The sequence below is a fragment of the Montipora capricornis genome, chromosome 8, assembly GCF_036669925.1.
Source record: "Montipora capricornis isolate CH-2021 chromosome 8, ASM3666992v2, whole genome shotgun sequence".
In the NCBI taxonomy this organism is placed as follows: Eukaryota; Metazoa; Cnidaria; class Anthozoa; order Scleractinia; family Acroporidae; genus Montipora; species Montipora capricornis.
The window spans coordinates 43,716,585-43,732,364 of record NC_090890.1 but is presented as its reverse complement, the minus strand read 5'-3'; the positions used below and the strand labels follow the sequence as shown (position 1 = coordinate 43,732,364).

The window sequence follows — 15,780 nt, the reverse complement described above, 5'->3', positions numbered from 1 at the left end:
TCATAATCACAAAACAGTTAATTCACCTTTGTCTCTTCACAGAGTGACATGTCAGAGGATTTTACTTGTCACTAGAGCACCTTTTAGGGTGCTGTGATGGGGGCAGTCGCCTCAATTTGTCTCAGATTTTTTTCTGCAACTTGGTATAATACATGCATGGGTGAAGTGTGTTTGCTCCTTACACTGCTACATGATGGTTTTTTTGAAGAGTACTCTTGTCTTCCCCACATAATAATAATAATAATAATAATAATAATAATAATAATAATAATAATAACTGTCATAATTGAGTAAAGTAAGTTTGTCCGGGTGAGTGTAGTCCTGAGAAGGACTGTTTGAGATGACATTGACTGAAGTTTCGACAACCTGAGCAGTCAAGTCATCTTTACAGTCAAGTGATTTGTGTAACATCAGTAGATACTTTAAGAACTCCAGTCGTAGATGTCATTGGTAAACTTATTGGTGACCGCTCAGGTTGTCGAAATGTCAGTCAATGTCATCTCAACCAGTCCTTCTCAGGACAATAACTGTACTTTACTTAATATTATTATGATGTGACTCCTGGGTTTAAACCATTTACAATAATAACTGTACAAAAACCAGCCTTTTATCTGCATTTAATTTGACATGGTTGCCTAATTTCTATTTTTTTCTTGGTAGTTAAGAAAAGTTATTTGAGCACTTGAGCTCCACTACGTACGTAAGCTTGAAACTTGAGACAGTTACACTGTACATCACATTTTTGGAAAAAGGCACTTACCATGTCAATTAATACAGTCCTTTTACAATGTTGTCCAGGAGGGAATGGGTTTTAAGGTTGCTTCTTAAACTAATAAAAAATATAGGAGAGATATCTAAAGAGAAAGATTATTCATTTGATCCCACCTGGATGCTCTCTGATTCCTCTTTCAATTATGTCTGCAATGTGCTTTAATGCTGGCGCATACTGCTTCAAGCTATAATAACACAGTGCTATATTGTATGAAAGATCTGGGGGGAAAACAGTAAGGCACATTAGATAACATGATAGATAGATCTGAGAAGAGAAAATTAGAATGATCAACAGAGTTAATTTCACAACTTACACTGAAAGCAGTTGAAAATTGGCCTTAAAAAGCCAGGCTTGAAAAAAAAAGCCAACGGGAAAACCTATCTCGTTTCAATCTACGCACGCTTAAAGATAGATGCTCCGGGTTGTGTGAGAAAATTTTCACCTCCATTAAGCTAGATATAGACCACAAACTCCACCATTTTCTTCCAGAGAAGAATTTGTCTACGTACCATTTTAGGAAGCCATGCCCTTTTAAGAATTTTAAGGCTCATACAAATCGTTTTAAGAACACTTTCTTTCCAGCAATGACCATTATTTAGATTTTAATATTTAGCATTTAGTAAGAAATAGTACTCTTTTAATAATGATTTTTACATGTAAATATTTCATATCAAATTATTATTAATAAGTAAATTTTTACGCAATTAAGTCTAGACTAGTGACTGCCTTGTAAAATGCTGCAATAAACTATCTATCTCATCTTGAACAATTGGCTCACAAAACCAAGACAATGCAATAATTTATTGTGCTGTTCACAATTCCACCACTTGCATGAGGTGTCAGGCCCTCCAAGTAGCCATTTCCCATTCTTTTTATATTGTCACTGCATGACAGCGTTTTGAAATTGAGAGGTCAGCACTGCCACGAATGTATGGTAAACTAACTTAAAGGTCATTTCCTCTGCTACAATACATGCATGTACCTCTTTTTCACCACATATGACATTAACATCCTTTACAGTGTGTGTACACAGAACTTGTGTTAAATTATGCCATCTATATCATCTTTATTTGCTGTTACTGTGGACTGTGAAAGTTTTGTGGCAAATTCACTTTTCCTCATTGAGAAAGTTCAGTGTCCTCAATTTCTGAGGTCAGGTTGCTTGTTGGCTTTTAATCGCTTGGAAGATCTCTGGGCCATCAAACCAGATGGTGGATGGAAGTTGTAGTTTCCAGCGTTAATTATTGTAAGGTAATGGGCTTAAATCAATTATTCAAACCAGCACCAATTCAGTCGGCCCTTCACTTGAACTACTACCGGTATACTGTCAATAACACTATACCTGGTTGATACCCAAGAATGTTCATTGCCGTCTGGAATTTTTGACAAGCCTCAGAATGTCGACCCTCCTACGAACAGCAAAATAAGACAATTCACTGATGCACTTAATATATATACCACACTTGTGACTTCTACGACCTAAAGATTTTTTCTTTTACCTTGTACAGAAGGCATCCCAGATTAACTTCTGTATCAGGATCATCAGCAGCACACTGCTCCACCATACTCTTAAACATAAAACATTACAATATTAACACAGCAGGACTCATTAAACAGGTTTTCTGATCATGCTCTCAAAAAGACTATGTGAGTATGCATTGCCAAAGCAAAAAAAATCATTTGCAACCCAGGCAACAAACGTAAGTTACAAATTACACGGAGAAAGTAAAGTTCAGGTTGCAGGTTACGGTTGCAGGTCATTGTTTTTAATACCCTAACAGAAAAAACCCAAACCTCCAAGACTTTGGCTTAACATCATTATCTAAAGCAAAGTGTTTAGGCCTAACATTAGCATTATTAAAAGTTTGGGTTGTTTCAGCTGTGGTGAAAAACAATGACCTGCAACCTGCAGATTACGGTCAGCCTCTACATATTACACAACAGCAAAGATTTTTCTATTTTGAACTTTAAATGTGCAGGCAGTTAACACTAATATTTACAGAATTTGAATTAGTTTTTATTAAGAAATATTCTTTTAAAAACACATTCAATTCAGTTAAATTTAAGTTAAATTAAATTAAAGCAAGTTATTTGGAACCTTTTATTGCACCTAAAGTTGCAAAAATCCAAGCATCTTTTGTTCACGACCGAGTCAGAAGGGGAGTGGGTCTATTCCTGATTTGACATCACAAACTGATTTACATTGTATTAACTCTTTGTAAAAATGCATGCAAATTAGGTTGTGACGTCAAATCAGGAATAGACAAACTCCCCTTCTGACTCGGTCGTGAACAAAAGATGCTTGGATTTTCTCAACTTTCGAGGCCTATAAATTGGCAGGATTTGTTAGAAAAATGAAAAAATGGCCGCCATGCTTTTCGAACAGTTGCAAAGATTCATTTTAGCGAAAAAAATATTTTGGGGTTAGGTGCACTTTAAACCTGGCTGACAAAAATTTGGTTTCAAGATAAACCAGAAAATACCTGTAAAACCTTGTGGAATCACCAAACAGAAAAATATCTCCCAAAATAAAAAAAGGGTTAAAAAATTTGAAACTATTTTTTATAAGAAAAATCAGTAGTCACCTTGGCTCCTTGCAAATCTTCTTCACCATATCGGATAGCAGCTTGAAGCTTCAACACCTTTGAAATGCACGCGAATGCAGTAATTTAGTGCCAATAATAAATAACTAACCAGGATGATGATAATACATTGACTCCTGGGAAAGAGACATGATCTAACACCAGATGATTTTATTCGTTAAGTGGGGACGTCCTGGTGCGCCGGAGGGATCAATGGGTTAAGCAGTCAAAAACTGTGTCCCCTCCATTAAATATACTTACCCTTGAATGGTATGTAGGATTCTCAATCTGAAATGTTGCTTTCATTGCCTCTGGGTACATGAATGCTTTGTATAATGACTGCGAATATTAAATGATCTCCAGTTAGTAGGCTGAATAATGTCATTATACACCTCTAATAAGCAGTAAAAACACTCATAAAAAAAAGTCATTTTAATTTAAGGGGGTATTTACATGAGACCAGGACGAGCTCAGACCGGCATGAGTTTGTATCAGCCTCCATACATAAAAATCTTCTTCTTTTGCATATACACAAGACCGGCTTGACAATGAACTGACACCAGTCTCACTTTGTCCTGGTTGCTGGACCGCGACGAGAAACTAGTCTTAGTTCAGTGATACCATTCTCATGCACATGACAACTCTCAGACCGGGTCCAGAAATTTCAAGCCTGTAAGCTTTTGGGTCTGCAATATATTTATAAGAAAAAAATATTATTTCTATCATCCTGAAACCAGGCACCAAACATTTTTGTCCTGGTTTCATGTAAATGGTTCCAAAAATTTCATACCAGTACAAGTTCATACTGGTCTGAGTTTGTCCCAGTCCCATGAAAATATCTCCTAAAACATTCATGACTTTCAACATTATTATCGTTAGAGTCAAGTCGAGTCAGTTGTCTGGACCAGGTATAAAAATTATCATCATCATTATCGTCATCATCACGACCACGCCACCATCACCATCAACACCAGCTCAGTCTTCAGTGGGTTAGAGAATATCTAGCAAAGCGTGATGTTACAACCTCTACTGGTATAATGAGTGAGTGTCCAAGGAAACATAGCAGTCTATCTTTGGCACATTCTGAGAGCCAATGCAGGCTTCCATTTAAAGTGCCTATCACCTCAACACACTTTTCCAATATATTTATTCTCTGAAATCATCCCAAATACATGGTGTTGTTTATAGAACCTTTTGATTCAAATGTCACTTTTTTATTGGCTTTCAAAAATGGGAAAAGTGATCATACTTTGATCCATAACCGCGCAATGAAGGAGAATGGGTTCGATACCGGGTTGACGTCACAAATTAATTTGCATTGAGGAAATTCTTTGAAAACAGCGATGCAAATTAATTTGTGACGTCAACCCGGTATCGAACCCATTCCCTTTCATTGCTCGGTTATTAATCACGGTATGACCACTTTTCCCATTTTTCAAAGCCAATGAAAGAGTGAAATTTCAATCTAAATGTTCTAAAAACAACACCATGTATTTGGGATGATTTCGGAGAATAAATATATTGGAAAAGTGTGTTGAGGTGATAGGCACTTTAAGTTTGTAAGGCAGCATGTCAACAAGGAATTTCAGAGGGTCAAATTTCAACAGCTCCGGCCACCAAACCGTTGACCCAAGACCCCCTGCTTTTCTGAAACACTGCAACGTAATTTGTTTTGCTCCTAAAAGGGGTCATTTCAGCCCACTTTAGGTCACTTGCCATCCATCATGACTCTCAGACAAGATGTTTGGAAGGTGTCAGTATTTTGGTTTGAGATCGAACTTTTAAAAAGGGTCCATATCTTTCTGGCATAAATCAACACACTAAATACCTTGAAAGGCATTGGAAAGCCTAATTTTATGGATATTTCAATAATTAATATTATTGCTGTTTTTGTTAGCTCACTAGGTATAACAAACCTGTGCATAGTATAATTTATATTCATCAACTTCTGGATGGATCTGTGTCAGTTGACCATAACTACAATGCAAAATGAAGCATCACAATGAACAACATGTGTATAAAATTATCAATGTCCCCATTAACGGACAACTGTACTTACCAATTAGCAGCTGCATCAAAGCTTTGAACTTGGAAATAGCAGTAGCCTAACAATGAAAGTGCTGCCCTGGACTGAAATGAAATGAAATGGCAAAGTAAGTAAAGAAGAGGCACAGATTATTTAGCTATAGGTTACACACACCCAACATTCAAAAGATAGGTTTACATTTTTCTTTCAATTTAGCTACCATTCAAAAAATGGTCATAATAGCAACAAATAGCAGCAGTATATTGACGGGCTGAAGACATGAAACTCAAAACTGTATTAAGTAATAAAAAATCCATTGTGTCTGTCAATCTCACCTTTGGGTGATTTTCTAACTCCTGAGAGAGGATTTGAATTGCTTCATGAAACTTTTGGTTCTTTATCTAAGGACACAAAACAGAAAAGTTAAGGTTGAGAACTCTGTCGCCAGGGAAGGGTGGGTGTCTGAGAGACATCCAGGAGTTTCCACCATTGGCAGCCAGTTCCTAGATGGAGACTGCTCCCAAGATTGGGAAATTCTGGCAACCCTAGTGGAGGTTGTGTAATTTGCCAGTTGTGATCAGCGATGTTGAAGTCAGTGCCTGCACCGAGATTTCCCGCAATTGTGTACTGTAGGGTACATACATGCAACTGTGGCGTGGTAACTGTGTTGCAGAAAAGACAAAGCAGTTTATTAGGTTGGGTGCCTGAGATATCTAGGAGTTTCCACTAATAGCAGCCATCTCCTAGATGGAAGTCCTGGCAACCCAGCCATGAGCCCCCACCGGATAAAAAAGGGCTGGGAGGAAAGGGGGAATTACCCACTAAAAACACTCCACAAAGATGCTTACTGTCCGCCACGCAACTACAATACCACAGTTACACTCTACGGGACACAAGTGCAGGAAATCATGGTGTAATGCACCGACTGACCACAACTGGCAAACAACCACGACGGAAGGAAACGCCTGCAATCAGACCCAGACATTTTACCGAACGCCCCCAAACAGACCGCATTCCCTTGGGGCACCAACTGTCACATTAGAGCCAATGATCATTAACTTTTCCTTAACTCAGTGTGTAACTCAGTGTGGCCCAGTGGTTAGGGCGCTTGCCTTGAGATCCGGAGATCCCGGGTTCAAGACCCGCTCTGACCACTCGTTGAATTTCTTCCTGATAGTCCCTGGTTCAACTTCCCGGCTGCACTTGTAAATAGCCAACTGGTTTGCCTCCGGCCAGTTGGGATTCTTAACAGTTGCTGTTGTGTTCTGTCGTTTCGTTGATTGTGTTTCATTGAAAAGCCCCTATGGGGAGCGGTCAATTAAGTATGTTTGTATGTAGCTATGTATGTAACTCCCACGAGTATTTGATAGATAGCGCTTTTGCCAAAACCAGTTGGCAAAATTGAGAGGATATCCTGTCCATGGACTAAACTCTTTATGGCAGCTCCTTGCTACGGTTTGAGATCAATCTGTTTACCGTTTTTTGAAAGATCTTTTAACATTTCCTGAAGAGAAAATTCGAAAGCTTCCACGGACTCGGCCATATTTTTGATTTTGTTTCTTGTTTTGTATTCCGGATGTCGATTATGCACGAATGTCAAATTTTTCATGTCCACTTTTTGATTGACGGACTACTAACCAATCAAATTGCACTATTGCTCCCCGTTCGTGGGCGAACAGAGTTCGGTAAAATGCTTGGGATTGATTGCAGGCGATTCCTTTCCTCCCCACCCCCTCCCCCTTCTCGCTCACCCCATCCCCACTTCTCCCTAATTTTTTGCTCACCCCAGGCGCTCGCCTGCTTTATCGCTCGCTTGTTCAATCTCTGCCTGGAAAAGGGAAACGGCTGCTACGCAGGCTATAGAAGACCAAGACCCCTGGATTTTTTCTAATTAATTAGATTACCTTCACTCTACCTAGTGAGCTCCAAAACCGTAACTATTGAGCGGAGAAGGCCTTAGGTATTTTGAGAAAAAATAGTCTCATTTGAAGCAATATTACATTATCCTCCAGTAGCAAGCGGAGGACAGAATATTACAAACAAATGAGGCCTAATCCTACAGTATATGACATGTGATGGTCACTTTCCAGTATAGAACTACACTAATCATCAGCTGATATTGTGGCTTCGTATTCCAAATTCCACCATGGGTCAGTTATTTCTCTTTCCTTGCAGGGGATCTAAATGTACATTCCAAACATCTCACATAATGTAGTGCTGGGCCTGACTAGTTCATAAACTTCTATCATCCATATGAAAGTGAGGGGCAACGTATGTTTCACTAATTCACTGAGATATGAGCCCTCCCCTCTGCTCTCCCTCCACAGAAACCAAACACACTATAACACGAAAAAAAATAACGAGCGCATTGATTTCCAAACACCATAACAGCTTTGTCCCGAAAAAAAACAAAAAGATCCCCAAGGAAGGATCTCTCGAAATGTCTATAAAAATTAAATTTAATCCTGGCCGTGTTTATTTACAAAATTTCAGCTGTTCCCGAGCAACCGATGTCAAAAAGATATTGTAATTACAAATGGAAGATGAACTCTTACCATTCCATAAATTGTGGTGGTATATTCTCCCTCTTTGACTTGTGTGCCGGCCATCTTCAAACTCGTCCGTTAAAATACCAGAAAGGTACCAGAAAAGAACGAAATTTCGCCTAAACTAAAACATTTTTGTACAAGGAGCCACAATGCCGGATAAAGAAATGGTAACTAGGTCCCAGTTTACAGCGCCTAAGATTATTTTATGGCACGCGGAACGCCTGGTAAGATTTGTTTTTTTCGTCCACAATGTAAATTATTTATTGTTTTGATTCGAGCAGTCGTAGAGGGATTGGTCTTCTTTCGATCAAAACTGCAGCCAGCTTAATTTATTTTACGTTCATTAAGGAGGCAAGAATAATTTAATCTCAGTCGGTGAGTGATCGATCGAATTGAATATTTAAGTTTTCCAAAATTCTGAAAATTGCTCACGGCCCTTTTTCAAAATATGAAATTGTCGAAACAACTAATTCGGACTTAAAACAAATGTCTCGAAAAGATCACTGTTAAAGATAAGTACAATGCAAGTTTTACTATTCAAGCAAAGCGTTTTAATTACGGTGATGAATTACCTTTTCCCGGCATAAAATCTAAAACCACTAGGTTTGAATTATTTATTACCCACAATCTTTCTTTGTTGTATCAGAAAATCAATGTATCTAGTACTATGATGTACTCAATTTACTCGACATCTTACTGCCGGTGAAAGGAATTTGTCAACATAATTTTTGTTGGCCTAGTAATTAAGTATATCTTAAGTGCAGTATAGAATTTCTAGCATTACGAATAACTACAGTAGGATTTTTACAGTAACTGTTGAACAGGAGATCATTTATCCCCTTTTTGTTATGAGACATGCTCAATATAAAATAATGTTGCTATGTTGTCATAAAAGTGTTTTTAAATATGTGGTTTTCATAAATCATTATATTCTCTATCTTGAGTTGAGGTTAGTAAGGTTTATCATATCTGTTGGTAATCAGATCCCAAAAAACTTGATAGGCCAGTCTCTCATGCAATGAAAACTTCTCTCGCTTACTGATTTTTTTAAACACATTTTAGGAAAAGGGAACTTTGAACTAGATGATAAATAATTCACACATTTTAATTGACCTCTAAATAGTATTTTCTCACTTGTGAATTTGGTGAAAAACATAATACAATAAGTTTTGTCTTTCAGGCAAGAAGCATGCACATTATACTAAGAATTTTAGCAGTCCTAGTCTTTTCCATTCCTGCTTCAACAGTAAAACTCCCATCAGAGATGTCACAAGGTAAGTAACTTGAAGCTCATTATGTAAATCTCTGATGTGTGTACTGAGCCTTATGAAAGTCATTAAAAAACATCTTTGACATGAATTCCACAGCTCACTAAGCTAGTATTTCAACTACACTACACATCAGTAAAATATAGACCCAAGTATTACATTAGTAAGCATACATACATTTCATTCTCAAAAGAAAATTGAGATGCATTAAAATGCATTAACTACAGTCATGGACAAAACTTGTTGAGAAAACCGTACAAAAAGCAACAAAAAACACTTTTTCACTATTTCTCCCTTGTGAAATCCAAAGCAGTTACTTCTCTTCCATCCTCCCCCTATCCAATGTTGATTTGGAAAGTGTTGATTTCCAGGAAACTATTCATGTCCCCCAAAAAACGACATTGAGATGATTGAGACAGGTGAGTGGGGTCAAATTGTTTACTGACAACTGAAAGCACTTGGAAGGGTAATTTTCTTAAGAGTTTTGTCCACGATTGTAGCAATGCTTCCAGACACAAAAAGCAAAAAACCCATTGGGAAAAAATGGAAACAAATAATATTATTCTCCGAACTTAGCAGTGCAGATAACTCCCTGTGGTTTAGGGGTATCTCTTTTTAATACTACATGTGTAAAGACTAACAAAAAATAAGATGTACTTTGGAATTCTAACAGACATTAATGCTGGTCTAGATTGGCTAAGCACATGACAAACTCATGTGTACTACCTGTTATGCATTTAATGCATCCCAGGCCCTTCTGCTTTGTGTGATTGAAATATCAATTTCTGTCTCATTCCCTTAATCAAATTCCAGAAATTACATTTCACAGGACAAAAAATCCACTGAAACTCTTTGAACCCTCACTTTTCAAAAAGGCAAACAAACATTCAGTTAGATTTGTTTTTAATTTACAGCAATTTTCTGTGAAAGCTGCAGTGCTGTTATGAAAGGTAATGTGAATCAACCCCTTGATTGTAGCAATATTCATCGCAAATTTCAGCAAAAAGGTGACCATGTACATGTTCATGGTCCACATTAGGTGAAAAACAGAAGCAGATAACTAATTATGAACTCCCCTACCTTCGCTACCTTGACTTCTTAAATGCCACAGTCAGCATCAAAATGAGTTGACACACTGTGTCTGCACAGCAGTAGCAGCAGTTTACAAGCATAAACAAACATGATTATTTGTGCCATGCTATAAATTTTCCAAGATCCCCCACCCCCCTCCCAATTTTGATGTTGCCTGTTTGTAGTCAAAGATCACAGGATCACATTGTTTGGGGGCAAGGGGGTGAATTGGGTGGGCTAGAAGGGACATTTAAAGAGCTGTAAATGACGGAATCAATTGGGGGTTGAAAAGGTCGATATGGCAATAATTGTGTGACAGACTGCGGTTTCAACATAAAGAAAACATCACCTCAAGGGAACTAGGACACAGCTATTAGGATATGTCTACCTATTGTATTCATTCAAAAAACAACAGGCACCACCAAATACATGTATGCACCAAACACAATGAAAAATATTAAAGGGCTGTAGCAGGGTAAAACATGATAAAAGTTAAGAAACAGCATCTGGCTGAAACAATTAAAAAAATTTCCTTCCCTCGCTTACCCGTTGAAGACTGTAGTTCAAACAGTCGCAAGCTTATGTTTTTTAATTGTTTAAAGCAGGGGCTGTTTCTTAATGTTTACCAAAAACAATGAAGCCTTACCCTAAACAAAACAGAGCTTCATCTTGCTCTGATCCAAAGGGCTGTGTGATTTCCGCCACAAAAAGGATATCCAGTGACAAAGAGTGACACCAGTGCAGAAGCTGGATCAAATTCAGCTCTCATCACCAACTGGACATACAAAAAACCTGCATTTGTCTTCTCTGTTGCTGAAGTCAACTATGCAGTAATTATTTATTTTATTTTAAATACCTTTCATTCTGCTGGACCTTGCTTACAAAGTTGCCCTCATTCATGTTATCTGTCAAATATATTTCTGCATACTACTTATTGTTCAATTTATGTTGGTTCTATTAACAATTAGTATAATTTTCAGCAGTGAATGTATAAGAATTTAGTGTTATATTCACCGCGCTACCTGGTGAATATAACATTTTGGAGGCATGGCTGCTAAGGCAATCAAGCACTTTTCGTGCCTTTTTATCTTGTTTTAGCCCGTTGTTTTGCACTTTCTTGATATTCACTGCTGAAAATTACACGAAAACAATAATATTATTCGCCTCAGGCGAGGTGAATATTGGGAATATTTACCTCGACTACTTCTCGGTAAATATTCACCAATATTCACTTCGCCTGAGGCGACTAATTATTAATAATTATTTCTTTCCTGACCCTCCCTCCCTCTAGAGTGCAAAATAGCTTTGGTTGTCATTGGGCATGTCTTACTTGTCCCATCCTGAGCAGGATGATGTGAAGTTTCTCTCTGTGTCAAACAGTTGGTTTTATTTTCTTTATTTTGTGATATGCTTATTAGATTAGAAAGGAAATTGTCTTTATTTCAATCATTACATTTTCTTTGCAGCAAATAGAATACACAAGCCTCAAGCATTAAATAAGGTTTAAAACTTTACATTTTCCCACACTTAAAATAAGTTTTCTTTTTCTTTACAGAATTAAACAAGTTATTAGCCAAGAAAAGCTCAGATCCAAGAGAACTGCATGTCATTGAGGCAATGGAGAATATCTGTCAAGCAAAATATTTTTCAACATACCTCTATTCTCCACCAACGACAATCAAGGCTTGCAGATTTCTCCTTGGTTAGTCACCCCTTTTTTGCTTTCTTATTTTTGGTGCAAGTTTCCAACAGACAGACAGACATACAGCCTTTAGTTTAACTTGATAGTTTTCAAAGCTACTGACATAATAATAGTAATAATAATAATAATAATAATAATAATAATAATAATAATAATAATAATAAAATAAATAAGAGAATAAATATACAAATGAATAAATAGATCAGAAAACTTTAGATATTCGTACAGAAATCACTAATTACAAATGATCCCTAACTAATACGACTTCTCAATAAGGTAGCTAAGCATTCTCCTTTTGAACACTATTGTGTCCGTAATGATCTTTAAATCATCAGGTAGGTTATTGCACAACTTGGCCGCTCAAAAAGCAAAAGATCTTTGGCTAGTTTTAAAGCGAGAAAGGGGAATATTGAGACCATGGAAGTTCCGGGTAATTCTAGTATGTATACTTGATCGCCGACTTTTGTGTTCGGCGAAGTCCCTTCCTAAATCGTTAGTCACTGATTTATTGTCTATAATTCAACAAATCATAGCAGTAGGAGGTCGCTTAAAATTTTGACAATTTCCGTGGGAATTCTTTACCAGGCCTTAAAACAAAGTCAGTGAAATACGTTTGATACTGGCAGCACTGATTGACTGAGCTTTCCCTCTGAGTACAAAACGACTTTCACATTTTGAAAGTTGAGCATCGGGTTCGCTGGAAACGGCAAAAGTAAAGTAAAGTAAAGTAGCCATATTTAACATCGATAACTCGTAACAGTAATTCAACTGACAAACCTGAGGTCGACGGTGCGCTCATTTTACTCCCCCCTCTCCATCAGTTCTCCGTTTTACGGGTATTTAAAGCTACTTAGCTACACGGAAAGGAAAGAAGTCGAAACAAGGATGCGAGATCCGGGAATCGAACTCAGGACCTCTTGCACCAAGGTCGCACACTAACCGACTTGGCAAGCTTCTACTTGTCATAAAACCATAATATTTTTCTTATTTTAACTAATCTTTCTCTTTTGAAAAGTCGCTCGACATATCGCTAACACAGGCAAGAATCAGCGAAGGTCAAACAAGTTTCTGTGATTTTTGGCAAAATGCAAATTTCAGCCTGACATTTGCCGTTTGCCATAAATGCGGTACTAGATCTTTATTCGCTTCTTGTGCTCCAAACAATCACTTGTCAACTAATTCTTGTTCATTATGCCTTCGTGTGACCTGATGAGCAAGGAATGAGTAGTAAGAGTTCTGTGGTCGCGACAGGTTGGAAATCACACTCATGGATATGTGTAACAACAGATGAGGGACTTCAGTGACCACGACCCAGTTTTTCAAAGCCTGAAGTCAAGGAGATTTTCCGCAAGATTTTCACAACTCGGTTTTGATCCAGACTTTTCTTTTTCGTCAACCTAGAATTATATTGGTTAGCCATTTTCAACAAGCAAAATCAAAACTTCCGTTATTCTCTAATCACGTGCAATCACTAATCCGTTTTCAAACGACTGGACCCGGTGAGGTTCCCAGGTTTGAAGACTCCGCACGCATTGCGTTTGGAGGCCCTGGTTTTTTCAAGTGCGCATGCTCAAAAGGAAAACTTGCACTTCAGTTAGAGTCTATCAATTTTCAAACCAGAGTTAGTAGTCGTAATCACGAAAATGTAACTCCTCGCATATTTCTTCCCATGGAACACAAAGGACTTAAGTACTAGAGGAGGTAAATGAGTGATTGTTCAGAGCACGCTGGATCAATTTGAAAACTCTTTTTCGTACACAGCCGGTCTCCTTCTTCCAGCCATATCTGAGAATCGATAGTTCCAAAATGGTTCGACAAAGAGGCCACTTGATAGGGAGCAGGCTTGAGGTAGCGGTGAGAGCGTTCGATTTCCAGCAATTTTGCCTGGGATCCATTCACAGACTCTGAACTCTTCTCCAAGAGGTTTTCCACAGGGTACTCCGGTTTTTTGTTCTCAACAAAAACCAACCACCGTTTTTAGAGAAGAGGTTGCTGTGTTTGGAAAATGACCAAATAAAAAGTCTCGAACTTCACTTGTTCCGTGAAACAGAGAGGGTGTCTCCAGCAAACGCTACTGCGGTTCGCAGATAACAAGAGGACATACCTTAACCACTTTGATGGAAAAACTCTCGTATTTTATTGATTTCTGCAGCAAAAAAGAAGTTACCGCACAGGAAAATTATATTTAAACCCTTAGTAGGAATAATTAGGTAATTGTAGACTTGTTTCGCTTTCTTCTTTCATATTCTTTTAAGCTCAATCATGTTTTCATCTCATATTCTTGTAAACTAAATCACAACTTAACCAAGACTCCAAACATGAAACCAAAACCCACCTACTGTCTTGTGGATTAGCGTTTCTATTTGCGGGAGTGAGAAGTTTTTATTTTATTAGCATAGCGGAAACAAATGACGAGTGTTTTTTCCTGATTTTACACAGAAAACTACGAAGAAGAAATAGAACAGTTATTGACAAAGAACTCGAAAGATTCAGAGACCAATGTCTGCTACAAGATGACGAAGGCTTGTGAGGGTGTGGATAGAACAAAGAAAGAAAAGGAGGATTTGAAGTTTAAGTACAACAATCAAGAACAGAAATTGACAACAGGAGGGGCACCACAGCAGAACGACGATGGGATTCAGAGAATGAATGTGGATATCAATGATCCCGGCGCAGCGAAGCGACTGGCGGAACAGATAAAGCAACAAGTTGGGCAAGGAGGTTTTGGCGCTGGTGGTGGCAATGACGATGATGATGAAGAAGATGAAGAGGAAGAAGAAGAAGAAGAAGAAGAAGAGGATGATGACAGTAAGGACACAGAAAGTGACGGTGAAAAGAAAGAAGATGGTACCAAATTACCAAGAGAGAAAACAGAGTTGTGAATAGCCTTAGAGCTTGAAATTTTGCGCAGTTCAGTCAAGCCCTCCCCTCATTCAACCAAATTCCTCAACAAAATTACATCCATTGAAAATTTTGCCATCTCTCCATGCATGAATGTTTTTTTTACATTCTGTTAAGAACGCTGGCAATTGTAATCTTGTTGCTTGCTATTACAAAGCGTGGTTATCGTAATAAATGTGAAGTTTCTAAAATCAGAATACTATTAACAGAAAATTTTATCTTAGGCAATTTTTTTTAATGTTGTTATTGGTTCATTAATATATACTGAGCCTTTGTGCCAGAATAAAAGAGAGTCTTTTTATTTGTCTATCTTTTCCCCTCATTTGATGAAAAGTCTATTTGGGGCATTTCTTTTCTTTTTCATTTTCTTTTCATATTAATGGGACATTGCTCCATTGACGGTTAAAGTCGTCTGGTGCCAGACAGAGTTGAGTGTAATATGCTAGCAGCTTTGTCCAATGTTATTGTTTGGACATTAAACCACACGAGCGGTTGGTCAAGATGCAAGGACTGATACAGTAAACAAGATTTCCCTTTGGCCAAGATGCCCGAAATGCCAGTTACGCGGTAGGTAAAAAAATCTGATCAGTTTGTCGGTATTATTTCACACTGAAAGGAGCACCCTCCATTTGCGCATGTGCCTAAGAAAAGGTTTGAGCCAGATGAATTGCAGGAATTCTGGAAAATGTTCATGGCGATGGAACACGTGATTTCGAGCTAGTAATCACTTACATTAGCCCCAAGTTAATATTTGTCCCGCGCTGTATTTCTCAGAGAACAGAGAACAATCCCTTTCTTATCCGCAGCTTATTATGCCTCCCGTACGGTAAGCTTCGGTTGGAAAAGTTTGCGCATACGCATTAGCTAGACATGATAACAGCGAAAGTAGCGATATCTTAGGGTTTCTCT

The 15,780-nt window shown here is 38.0% G+C and overlaps 2 protein-coding genes across 2 annotated transcripts in view; one reads left to right on the top strand and one right to left on the bottom strand.

Annotated features, from left to right (window-relative positions):
- The window catches only part of LOC138059729 (intraflagellar transport protein 70A-like), a 25,955-nt gene extending 17,857 nt beyond the window's left edge, over positions 1 to 8,098 (bottom strand). The window contains exons 1-9 of the mRNA XM_068905335.1: positions 7,936 to 8,098; positions 5,716 to 5,781; positions 5,414 to 5,484; positions 5,271 to 5,331; positions 3,616 to 3,693; positions 3,358 to 3,414; positions 2,272 to 2,340; positions 2,115 to 2,181; positions 886 to 990 (exon numbers count right to left, since the gene is read on the bottom strand). Coding sequence (XP_068761436.1) covers positions 886 to 990; positions 2,115 to 2,181; positions 2,272 to 2,340; positions 3,358 to 3,414; positions 3,616 to 3,693; positions 5,271 to 5,331; positions 5,414 to 5,484; positions 5,716 to 5,781; positions 7,936 to 7,989 — 628 coding nt within the window. The 5' untranslated portion in view covers positions 7,990 to 8,098. The remainder of the gene's footprint in view (positions 1 to 885; positions 991 to 2,114; positions 2,182 to 2,271; positions 2,341 to 3,357; positions 3,415 to 3,615; positions 3,694 to 5,270; positions 5,332 to 5,413; positions 5,485 to 5,715; positions 5,782 to 7,935) is intronic.
- Positions 8,099 to 8,151: 53 nt separating this feature from the next.
- Positions 8,152 to 15,178, top strand: LOC138059732 (uncharacterized). Its single transcript, XM_068905338.1, has 5 exons — positions 8,152 to 8,304; positions 9,110 to 9,203; positions 10,112 to 10,147; positions 11,824 to 11,970; positions 14,410 to 15,178. The coding sequence occupies exons 2-5, from the start codon at positions 9,119 to 9,121 to the stop codon at positions 14,850 to 14,852; spliced, it is 711 nt and encodes a 236-aa protein (XP_068761439.1). The 5' UTR covers positions 8,152 to 8,304; positions 9,110 to 9,118; the 3' UTR covers positions 14,853 to 15,178.
- Positions 15,179 to 15,780: the final 602 nt, after the last annotated feature.